The sequence below is a fragment of the Manacus candei genome, unplaced genomic scaffold (assembly GCF_025592945.1).
Source record: "Manacus candei isolate 608988 ecotype Guabito, Panama unplaced genomic scaffold, ASM2559294v1 h1tg000019l, whole genome shotgun sequence".
Taxonomy (NCBI): domain Eukaryota; kingdom Metazoa; phylum Chordata; class Aves; order Passeriformes; family Pipridae; genus Manacus; species Manacus candei.
Window position 1 is genome coordinate 2,417,640 of NW_026138067.1, and position 12,311 is coordinate 2,429,950.

Genomic DNA, 12,311 nt, shown 5'->3' on the forward strand with positions numbered 1-12,311 from the left:
GATCAGGAAACACAGCAGTTGGCAGAGATGTGTAACAGCGCTCGGATGCACCTTATCACTTGATCAGCAATGCAAACCCATTCCCAGAGTAACTTCTGTACTAGAGCACACATTGAGACACTCAGTAGTTGTGCCTGCTACCTGAATGGGGTGCTCAGGCATTTGGATTTTGACCAACCTCTAATATTAAAGAATAGACTGACAATTTTTAATAGGCCATTTTTTATTGAGAGTTAAGATCATGTTTCCCCATGGTGCACAGGATGCACGATGAAAACAAAATACAGAAGATCACTTTAGTAAATACACACTGGTTAAGCAATGCTACTTTTTGGCAAAGTGCTATATTTTGTCTGTTTTCAGCTTGTGTTAAACTATTAAAAATAAGAGCCAGACATTCTTCCATATCAAAAGGACTGCTACAAATAGAGAAGTGGCTCTGGAGAGAAGCTGCCATATATGCATAGACTGATGTACAGTATTAATCCTAACTGAAATGTCCCTTTTGAATCTTCAAGTTTGCTGCGTAGAAGGCACAGTTTAAAATGCAAATCTGTCCATTGACCAATACGTGTGAAAATACAATTTCAGCAAAATTCATGAATATCAACCAGTATGAGACAGTGCAAGGCCTCCACTTTTACAAGAAAAAAACCCACACTTTAATACAACTTAAAAAACCATATAAAAAGCCACACAGCTCACTATTAAAACAGAAAACCAAAACAAATCTAATTGCCCAATAGCTCCAGGCACAAAACAGGGCTAGACCAACATAAATATGTAAAACAAATTAACAAAAAGCCATTGATGCAGTACTATCTCACACAATAATATGGTTTCCAATATTACAAATTGAGAAGCACAGCTTTGTGCAACAAAATAGTTTATATCCTGAAAGATATAGGTTTTCATCACCAGAAAGTCATCTAGTAATGTAGTATAAAAAGATCAGTATCTCCCAATTCTAGGAGCAGTCTAAAGTTGCATTTATTTGCCTACTGAGAAGAACAGACCAAGGCTCTCATTGTAATGCCTGGGAGCCTTATGCCCTCAACTCCATCTCCCTGTGAAGAGCTAAGGGATTACTTACTCCTTCCAACATAGGGAGGTGGAGACTCCATCTTCCTTCATTTTACTTTAAGAAAATTAAAGCTGAAGGAAAGTATTTACCTTATATAAAGAAAAGTAATACAGGAAAGCAAAGAATTTTCCTGAGCTAGAAAGTTGGCAGTGAGGAGACGGAAGTTTAAGCCAGACAAAAAGCTGGAGTGATAAAGGTAGATAATCTGAGGGCAAGTAAGAGTACTTGTGAACAGGTAAGAGACTGGTGAAACTACAGCTATCTGCAAATAAACTAGAGTATTTGGACCAGAACAGAATTGTTGTATAGACATGGGCACATACTGCTGAAAATAACAGTAACAAAATTTCTGTTTTGGAAACTCACGATGTGACTAATTTTATTTTCTTTCAGTGTCCATGTGAATTCAATGTGTAAAAAAAAAAAAAAAAAAAAAAAAAAAAAAAAAAAAAAGACTAGTGTGTCCAGGAAAGCACCTCTTGCTTTTATACATTTAACTATTTTCAACATCCCTTTGCAACACTAGTTTCAGTGAAGCAGCACATCTGCAGTGAAACAGAGGTTATAAATGCTGTTTCCTGTATGCCAAGTAGGTTCCACTACAATTCCAGCTGCAGAATGTGCAACAGTACCACTATATCAAGGTCAATCTGAATTGTTGGGGTTTTGCTTCAGTGAAATTGAAGCATTTGGCTGAATTTAAAATACTTCATAGGTCTGGAATAATTCACATTATCGACCTCACCTGATTCCAAAGACTCCCCACGTGACTCCTTATACCAACTTCTGTATAAGGACTACTGGAAGACACAGTTGAGTGTAATGTTAACACTTTAATGCCCTAGGCACTAAACACAAGAGAAAACACAGTAAGTCACATTAAGCACTGAAAGAAAGGAGGATAAACTTACTTATCATTCCCCCCTTCTTTCAGTGCAGATTTCTGCTTCCTCACCTCCACGCTCATTTAATCCACTTCCCAGACTGATCTATCAGGGTTCAGCACGCTGTATGGCTGCTGTGGAACACAGTTTTTGTTTACAGGTGAACTTTACTTCACCTGTAGTTGTAGTTAGCAGTGCCTGCCAACTTCCAAAACATCTTGCACAGTGTTCTTAAGAAAACTACTTGTTAGTTTTGAATGGCTTTTCTTTCTTGTTGGCCCCAGTCCTGCCTCCAATGGGCTAGGAGAACCACCACTGCTGATCAATTTTTACACACCCTGTTATCGCTGTGTTTAGTTCTCTAAGACTGTTTTCCAGCATCTGCTTCTCCCTGCCTCACACTGCCCTTCATTTCAAGTCCCCATTAACTTGGACTTCATTTCATAGAGAGAAAATTAGGAGAACTTCTAATGAAAGCCTCCTTCTAGCTATTTTTGGGCTACTCTCAATCTGTAAATATCAAGACAATCTAACAGCAACTTGTAGCTCAGAAATAGCTGTCCATCAGCAGTCAGCTACTGATGGGACTAAAAGAACAGTCAAGCCACCATCTTTTTTCTTTAACTAGACTAGAGATTAAATGAGATAGGGTAGGGGAAATACATGTATCAAAGACAGAAATAGTTAGAGAAAGGAGTAAGAACTCAAACTGTACCAAGTAAAACCCAGTTCAGTTCTCTGTGTTGTGCATCTGCACTTTACCCATAGGTCCACTTATCTTTCCACTCCACTGTGAGGTACTACATCTGTAACACTGGTGCCATATCATACTGCAACAATATTGGGGGGACATTTAACCCTCTTCCAATATCCATATCAAGTACCCAACACACCTGCACAGACTCCACTAACACAAGCAGGTACTAGGCAATTTAGATGAGATGTCCTTCTTGCAACAGCTCAGCACAGCTATGTAATATCCACTGGCAGCTATAGAATTTCCTCATTAGAAAGTAATCATATATGCTGAATACAGACAGATACACAAGCTGTCAAGTACTGGTCATTAAAGCATACGGCTAACCTCAATTTTTCTAACTCCATTTTGATTAATGCAAAATGTAACTGATCTCCATCTCAGTTAAGTTTCTTTAAAATACTAACTAAGAACCCATCTATACATCATAGTTTATAAAACAGCACACAAACTATCGTACTGATAGGCTTCCAAGACATTGATATTTAACATCAACATTCATAACTCGCTGCAAGACGTTTGGAGATTTATGTGTCTTTTCAAAACAATGCAACACTAGTTATGATTGTGTTTGAGGGATTGACAATCAGCTTCAGATTGACTACACTTACCTACACATGAAAACAAGAGCAACCTAAAAAACAATTAGACCATAGATTAAAACCACAAGAACCATCAGTAATTGAACTGACGCTGGCAAGGCTGGTGAACAAACAGTCCGTTGTGCTTGATTTGCCGAGAGTGGCAATCCCTGGTAAGATTTTGGCGACGGAGACTGTTTCTATTGAGACAGTGTCTTTCATTATGTTCTTTTATCCAGTGGGTAGGACGAAAGCTCTTGTTTTTTTCCAGAAAAGTTGAACGAGTAGCAAGAGCCGTGACATAGCAGTGAACACGCTGTCCTGTTTCATTTCGGGCCTCCAGTCTAGAAATGTAACAACAGATATCAGTCATTAAGGAGGTGCACTCGAGAGACAAGTAAAATAAAGGGTAGAACATGGAGATCAACACCTAGCATTTCAAAAGGGCACCCTAATTCTACTGGACATAGATTTGGGCTGAGGCAAGGTCAAGCCACTTACCACGCTGGTAAGTAATGAGCAGTGCTGCCAATTCACTTTCTGTGTGAGGGCTCCACAACAGCCTTTGGACTTCCACCATCTTACACTATCGTGCTCCTCCTTACCCACCCCAGCTCCCTAAGCCCGAGATGCAATACACATCAGAAACACAAGGCAATGTGTGTCACACTGCTCCAGCTTTAGAAGACTTGGAGTTATCCATCAGGGAAAGTTTGATTTTAAATCATCTTGAACATAGGTGGTTCAGCCTGAAAACAGAAGCACACTAATGAAAGTGCATTTCAACTGCCAGCCACACAAGTAAATCCAAACAATGTTCATGCAGAGGAATGGGAAAGATAGATCAGTTGTGACACACACAGGAAATAACTTAGAAGGATTGTTCCTCAACCAGCCCTCTAAATTTCATGAGCAGAGAGTCAGCAGTTTTGGCAAACCCTTCCTTCATCATGCAATAGTGAAAAACAAACCAGCAGCCTATGCAAGCAGGGACTGACATATTGAAAAAGGACTTCCCTACTTGACAGAACAATCACTGGCACTTCCTGAAACTTCAAAAGTAAAGTTAAAAATAGCCTGGCCATTTTAGCAAAGCAAAACCCAAATCTGAGTGCTACAGCTGGTGCAAGACCAGTGGCATCAGAGCTGCTTGCCTTCTCTCTTCCCACCCAGGACCCAACAACCAGCTGTCAACTGGTGAGCGTGCTCAGGAAAGATGTCTGCAAGACCAGGAACTTGCTCAGGCATGAGCAAGAGGTCTCTTGGGAAGTCTGTTTTTTGGCACTACGATGACTCTTCTGGAAGGGCTTAAATTGCATGTATTGTATGCAGTCTCTGTAGACGTAAATCGGGTCTGCCATGTCCATGGTATGCCCTTTGCAGCCTTACTCTTGGGGGGCCGACACAGATGTGATCTCTTCTGCCTCCCACCACTCCACACTGGAGGGAATTACTCCTTGTCAGCAAGGGAATACTCCCTGCCTTCTACCTTTTTTTTTATTTTAAACATCCTAATCTTGCTTTTAGATCCTTGGGTAGCTAGATATGACTGACTGAAGACTAGACACAGCAGAACAGCCAAATATGACATGCTGATTTTCCCATTTATTCACTGGATATTGTCCTAAACCTAGCACTTAAAATATCAAGCAAGAAATAAGTGAATAATAACACAGCACCAATCAATTCACAGTGCACTGTAAATATGTTCTATGCAGATTACACCAGTTTAATATAGATGAGGGTACCTGCAAATATGGGGTTACTATTTTCTATATGGGGCAATCCCTTAGCACAATCAGCAGTGCTGGAGGTGGAACTTCAAGCGAAGCTGTTCTGGGGAAAGCTGTAAGGAGCCAGGAAGCCACAGCACAATTATTGCAACCCATATTTCCTAAGCAAACTCTTAAACTAGCAAAGGGCAGCAACTGCTAATACAAACTGTTGTGGTTTTGTTATGGAAAAATATGACTAATCTGACAAACAGGGGGAAGTTTATACAACATCCTTTTGCTTTGAAAGGAATTTAAAATGAGAAAATAGATTTCCTCCACAAAAGGAGAAAAACTGGTTTAAAGTTGCAGGTGGAAGATACTTAAGCTTATCAAATACCCTTCCAGCACTGGTTTGCAAACCAACACTCTTCTATTTGTCAACATAAAGTGAAACTGGGATAGCAAAGGTGGTTTGAATTGGCTAAAAGGCCACACACTCTTCCATTTTGGTACCTTAGTTGCCTTTGGTAGCCTGGCACTAGCAAGCCCTATGCACTGAGAGAATAGGGTTGACAAGTCTCCATTGATATTGTCAAAATAGGAGTTTTAGAGGGGCTGTGTCTTAAGCCAGACCATCACTATATACATTCACTGCTGCACTCCCACCATCTATTCTGCTAGAAAGCAGAAGTGTTCTGCTAATTGCACTATAGAGCCAGACCTCACAAGAAACGTTAAAGGCTTCAGACCCCACCCCAATTAATATTTCAGCAATTTTTCTGCACTTAGCATTTTGGCTTGTTAAAGCAGATGTAGTTAGGCTTGATCAAGTAACATCATTTGGCACAAAGGTTAGTCCTAAAACCAGTATTGCTTTGGCAGACAAGGCTCTAGAGGAAGCAGTGTTGCTAGCAGCCTGATCAAACAAAAAGCACTGTCCCAAAACAGTAGTACTTACTGTGCCAGTGTGCCTTAAGCAGCTTTTCTTGGCCCTATAATGTTAAATGGCCAACCATTAAACCACTAGAGACTTCAAAACAGCTTTTGAAACTTACTGCAAAATCAGTGTAATCAATGTTCCCAGTTTCTGCAGTCTACCTCAGCTTTAGACTTGTCTTGTCCCAGTTCTGCCACCCAAAGTAACCAATATAAGAGCCTAGATCTTCTGACAAAGCAACAGCACAGAATGCAGTGTGAAGAAACTTAATTACATGCCAGCTGAAGATCATCATACCTTTAGCTTCCCCCCACATTAAAACAGCTTAACTGTACTGTATGAGACAGGATTATTCTCCAGAAGAATTTATACCAGTATCCCTAGTTCAAGTCACTGAAAAGTCAGTATCCAACTTTGAGTGTTACACTGCAAATTGGTATTTTAGATAAACTGGTTTACTGTCTTGTTCCAGGGCATGACTTGCAGCCTCCAGTTCTTCTGCAGATTACTTCAGACCCTCACTTTAAAGGTGCTGTGTGCTCATAGTTTCTCCCTGTTTAAGTTAAGCTAGACCCCTGATACTTAACATCATTAACTGCCCTCCCCAATTATACAAATCCTCCACCCAAAGACCAATAGTATCAGCACTATACTTCAATATTATACAGCAGCACATCATCTCCAAGTCATATGTTTCTTTGAACTAAGAACTTAAAATACAGCAAGGAGCTGATCAGAGAAGTCAATAGGCGTCTACCTGCAGCAACTTCACCCTACACTCATTTCTTCCTGTATATCAAAACTTAGTATACTATAGTCTTTTCTCTTTTTATTTTTCTCTGTTTGTTTTGTTCTCTTTTTTATTATTGCTTCTAGACATAAGCAAAAATAAGCTGGGATGAAAAGTCAGTCTTTGTTATTAACTGGGATTCACAAAACACCCAATTATTTCAAAATCAATGAATGCATGGGCACATGAGGGGTCATAATGGCAAAGAAACAGTATTTGTATACATCTACGATGTATAGTATATTTGTATAGTTGTACACACAAACACCAAAGAAGTAGTGCATGGCAAACATGCCTCTGCAATAACCCCACATGGCCAGATTTTTAGGACCCAAAACCAAAAAGTACAACTTCTTACTTTGCTAAAAGCAGAAGTTTACAGCACAAAGTTTTGTGAAATATTTTGGGTTGCTTTTGTTTCACAAGCTGTTTGTGGAAAAATTTAATCCTATCCTTATCTATCACTATGTTGAGGAACAAAAAACACCCAAAAAACCAAAAAACCCACCCAAAACCCAAGCCCCTAGATTTCATCTCACAAGGTGACTGAATAGGTATTAATCAGCAGTTATGAAAGAAACATAGAGCTGTGAAGGGGGCAAAGTGCTTTCATATGTACATTACTGGATATACAGTGAACTGCCAGCAGTTTCAACACGACTGGGACATATTCTGCAAGGGAGTAATTAGGCTCCATCAATATTCATTGTAGTATCAAAATAGCATACCCAGCTGTTTCCTGACACAGTCATCTTGTATTAACATTTTTCTAAGCAGGCAGGCAGCCCTGACCACCTTGTGTAGTATTCATGCTTTATTCACCTGTTCTGAAATACGCTGGAAAATTCAGTATTAAGTGTCTAAGTTGATCAAGTAGAAACCAGATATTTTCAGGAACAGAGCTGCTTGACAAGAGAATTCACACATACCTGGGACTACCTGGGCTGTGAAACTCCTCATCTCCACATCCAGTCTCATTAAGGCTGTGACAGGCATTATGGACAGCATACACAGACATGCTGGGATGCTCTATTAGGAGGTTCTCCATCGGACTGGTTTCCACCTTGATAGTGGTCAATCCACCTGCAGTAAAACATGGGGGAGGGGTAATAAACCAGCTCTCCTCCATAGGACATGACTCAAACTGGATGAAGCAAGACTCGCTGGCCTCCGGCAAGTGTTCCAAGGGAGACGATAAACAAGAGAAGACGGGTGAGCCATCCGTGGTTGATTCTTCAACAATGTCTGCTTCCTCCACAGAACAATTAGTGCAAGTGTCTGCTGTAGGTGACCATTAGTCAGTGGAGAGGAACCCATGGATGTTGGTGATCACAGGAGGTCAAAACCAACAAGGTTGCACGTAGTCAAAAACAGAATATGAAAAGAAAAAGAAAAACAAGAAAAAAACCAGAAATAAACCTCTTATTAGCACATACGCAAGTTTTTACTTTATAAAGCAAGAGAGGAAAAAAGGCAAGCCATGTTAGACATGTGAAGCAACTGTTATCAGTAAAGCTATATAATTGCGTAATAAGTCAAATATATTTTATCTGTACAGGTGGTTCTGCTGAATCTGTGTCAGGCTTATAAACCTGACATCATTCTTCTCACCAGTTTACTCAACATATTTTAGTACATTTGTTTGGAAGACACCCTATACTCTAATCCCACACTGGTTTTACTTAGATAAAGGTTCTCCAAGCTACTGGTTTGTTCACCTGGAAGTAAGACAAACAAAAGCCAGAGCATGACAAAGGCAGAGCTTATATCTGACAGACATCTTACCTATAAAGTCAACTAGAATCCACTCGTCGTCTTCTTTCTCACTGAACTCTGGCTCTTGGCTGGACAAGCTATCAATCTCTCCCATGAGCATGTTATTTAACCTCTGAAACATTACTAAGGCAGGAACAAGACTTTGGCTGGTAGGTCGTTACATCCAAGGTTCAAGGCACAGCTAACACTGTACTAGCAGAGTGGCACAGACTTGAGATTAAAGTGCATAGATGCTTTATCAGCTTAGGTATGGGACATGCAGAGGCATGACTTGTAAACAGTTTATGTGAACCTGCAAAAAATGATGACAAGGGTCTTAATGACAAAGCAACAGGTAACAACCCCGGGGGAACAAGTTAAAAGCCCCCTTGCTAGTGTAGTCAGAGCTACCAGTGAATATTTTCCTCAAAGAGGAGAGGCAGGTTCACTGGTATTCACAATCCCCTCCCATCTAGATATGTATAAAAAAAAAACCAAACAAAACACCAAAAACCAACAACACCAAAAAGGTCTCCCGTGGGAACTGATTGCCTTCCCCTCAATCCTCCTCCCCACGGAAAGGTCTGTTCAGTTGTCAGTCTCACCTTCTCCTAAGAGAAGGGAGGACTCTTGTATGGGAGCCTTGTGTTTATGCTCACCAAGGTGCTCTCCCAGCTCCCTGCCTGTCCTCCTCCGGGTCAGAGGGGGATGTGAAGGGCAAGTGCATATTTTCTGCTCCAGACAACTCATCTCCTTTGTTGACAAAGAGGAGCCCCTGTGAGGGCTCTCAGGGAAGCTTAAGGCAGTGTTTCTTCTCTCTCCCATCACACTCAGTTCAGGGCCACTGCCTACAAGTTAACAAAGTAGGAAGGCACATCCTGTCTTCAGGTTCAAAGTGCACCAGTTACCAGTGGGATCGTTTTCACAGCAACCACCCAACTAGTCATGTATGCTAAGTCTAAGGAGCATGGAAAAGTATCATGTATGCTAACTAAACCCAATGTTTATTTCTCAATACATTTCCCTAAATCTACATGTAACTGGTCACCATAAGCCTGAACTCTGCATTTGGCAATTAAGATGAAAAATCCCATTAGTACCAAGAAGCTGAATGTTCAAACACCTCAGATCAGCATGCTTACAGCCTTTGATATTTATATATGAGCCAATAAGGAGAAGCCATTAAAGTAGCTAAAAAAGTAAAGACTATGGGATATATATCCACTGATTTCACTACAAGTTAATTTTGCCATAGTAATATTTGAATCACCACAGCATGTCAGAATCATTACAGATTAAATACCTGTTTGATAATTTAACAGAGAAGAATATATGCAGGTAAGACAGTGTGAATGCCTGCATTCAGAAAGAGAGAGAAAACACACTACACTAGACAAACTCAACCATTAAAAGAAGATACAACCCATTAAGATTATTATTTAAGGCCAGTAATCCCTGTGTCACCCTAGAACTTTCAGGCCACACTAAAGGGTCATTTGGGCCTCCTATGTCATCTTATCCCAGGACACCAAACCCCATCACCTACTTTTTCAATGCAAGGACAAGCACCTGCTCCATACAGTACTGCTTCTGTACACATTTATGCAGCTTCCTCCTTATTCAAATAGCACAAAAGGAGTAGAATTTAAAGTAGTCTTCAGCAGCAATATGGAAAGGTACAGCAAAACTCAAGAAGTTATGCACACTAGTTCCTCAACAGAAACTATCAACTACAGGAAAAAACAAGACCAGAAACAACTGGCTCAGCTGCAGTTGTGAAAAAAGTCTATTTTTAAGGACCACACTTAAAAATGAAACGTCAGGGCTCTCTTTATGACAGCTACAAAAATGATCAGAAGACTAAAGAAAACTGATAAAATTTTAAAAATGGAAAGGCTTAACAGAAGGAAGGCAAAAATTACAACAGTACTAAATTATGTGAAGAAAGAGGCAAACATTTATTGCCACCTTCTACACTCAGAGCAAGCAGAAGTGACTTTAAACTGCAGTAAAGTTCAGCTTTCAGTGGTTATGGCAGGAAACACTTTTAACCATTAAGGTTGCTAAGCCCTGGATGGGTTACCTAAGGAAATGCCAAATGCCCACAGTGTTCCTAAGCACCTTCTTGAGAAGGTTTGAGTGCTTCAATTATAGGCAGAGCTTACCACGGATACGGAAATGAACTCTGAGTGAATGCTTGAAGTCTGTAGCTTTCCAGCTACCTTCCACTTCTTTCCCTAACACTCTCCTGGCACAAGGCCTATGAAGAAAAGAGTTTGTTTTTTTTAGGCTAACTAGCAAGCCACCGCACAGCTGCTGATCAGCACTGGCTTTCCCTGTACTCCCACACACATGTGCTGCCTCCTTCCTAGATCAAGCCTGAAGGTACCTTCAGGCAGAGGCTGTCTTTTTGTTGTTGCAGAGTGCAGAAGGATGAGAGCTGACACTCCTATATTAAGTCTCGAGGCATCACAGCAGCATCAAGTAATTAGCTTCTAACAAGCAGAGATCACTGTTCCTGAGAACATAAGCTAAACAAACATCAGCTTTTGACCCACAACTGTCTTTCTATAGATCAAAAGCAGTTTGCCCCATTTTCCCCTTCCCCCACCCCAAGGAGGATCCAAAAAAACATCTGAATCATTCAGATACCGGTTGATGTTTTGACATCCTTTTGGACAAGTGCCTTTAAAAAGGCCACGCTCATGTGCTATTGTGCAAGTCAGAAGGCGACCAAGAAGTTACACTGTTATCCAGGGCCACCGTTCGGGGAGGAAAACGGGACAGAGACCGAGAGAGATTTTCAAGTTCTTAGGCAGGAACTATCAGCTGCAGGAAAACATAAGGCTGGGAAGAACTGAGTCAGCTGCAGCAATGATTAAGAGGTTGTTACAGATAACATATCCAATGAATGTCAACAATAAAGTATCGCTGCACTAAAAAGTATTTTTTCCTTTTTTTTTTTCCTAACCTAACAAAGGAGATGCGGTACGTGCTAAGCAAAAATCAAACAAAACCCAAAAATGGCATCCCCAAGTCACTGTGCAGTTCGCTGCCAGAGGGAGCCGATCCCTGATCCCCCCGTGCCCCACCTCACAGCTCTTCCACCACCACCAGGAGGCTCCAAAAAGCCGCTCCGAGCGGCGCCGGGGGTGACCCGGCAGCGCCCGCAGCAGCTGCGCACCTTCCCGGCCGCGCTCCGGGGCTGGGCGGGAGGCACGGAAGGCACTGCCGCTGCTCCACAGCCGGGAAAACGCCAAACACTTCCCGGCCCCGGCGCCTTCCCGGCAGAGAGAAGCCGGGATGGACGCACAGGGAAACGGGAACTCCGCTGTTGCTACTGGTTTTCAGCGCTCAGAGCGCAGGACACCATCACAGCCGGGTCAGCGGCAGTGCCCGGTGCCCGCGGTGCCCCCACAGCCAACTCACCGGACCGCAGCTCCCCCGCTCCGCGTCCCCGGCGCCTCCGGAGCCCTTTGTTGTCACGGCCGCGGCGCCGCTGACGGACCGGCCGCCGGCCACGCCCCCCGCGCCTCCGCCAATGGGCGCCGCCACCGCCTGTCGCTAACGCACGTGACGGGCGGGTGGGCAGCGGAGGGGGCGGGGCCAGCCCGCCCAGCCCCGCCCTCCGCCCGCCCGGCCCCGCCCCCGCGCTGAGGGCTCGGGATGGAAGGGACTCTAAAGATCATCCCATTCCAAGCCTTGCCCGGGGCAGGGACACCTTCCACTAGACCAGGCTGCTCAGAGCTCCTTTCAACATAAACATGTCCAGCAATGGGGCATCCACAGCTTCTCTGGGTAACCTGTT

At 42.4% G+C, this 12,311-nt stretch overlaps 1 protein-coding gene across 5 annotated transcripts; it reads right to left on the bottom strand.

Annotated features, from left to right (window-relative positions):
* Window positions 1-205: 205 nt before the first annotated feature.
* TP53INP1 (tumor protein p53 inducible nuclear protein 1) lies at window positions 206-12,033 on the bottom strand. 5 transcript variants are annotated; one of them, XM_051785314.1, is made up of 5 exons: window positions 11,596-11,915; window positions 8,534-8,816; window positions 7,678-8,026; window positions 5,980-6,013; window positions 3,501-3,650 (listed from the first exon to the last, which is right to left on the bottom strand). In XM_051785314.1, the coding sequence occupies exons 2-5, from the start codon at window positions 8,643-8,645 to the stop codon at window positions 3,633-3,635; spliced, it is 513 nt and encodes a 170-aa protein (XP_051641274.1). In that variant the 5' UTR covers window positions 8,646-8,816; window positions 11,596-11,915; the 3' UTR covers window positions 3,501-3,632. The 5 variants fall into 5 exon arrangements, with proteins under 5 accessions (XP_051641270.1, XP_051641272.1, XP_051641269.1 ...); XM_051785313.1 differs by having other exon boundaries at window positions 7,678-8,029; window positions 11,596-11,913; XM_051785310.1 differs by lacking the exons at window positions 5,980-6,013; window positions 11,596-11,915 and adding an exon at window positions 11,933-12,033 and having other exon boundaries at window positions 206-3,650; window positions 7,678-8,029.
* Window positions 12,034-12,311: the final 278 nt, after the last annotated feature.

Excerpts from the sequence above, each read along its gene's own strand:
- TP53INP1 (XM_051785310.1), bottom strand. The coding sequence starts at position 8,645 with ATGTTTCAGAGGTTAAATAACATGCTCATGGGAGAGATTGATAGCTTG. Across the intron at positions 8,030-8,533 it reads GATTCTAGTTGACTTTATAG|CAGACACTTGCACTAATTGT; the intron begins GTAAGATGTCTG and ends GGTCACCTACAG. Across the intron at positions 3,651-7,677 it reads CACAGCCCAGGTAGTCCCAG|ACTGGAGGCCCGAAATGAAA; the intron begins GTATGTGTGAAT and ends TTACATTTCTAG.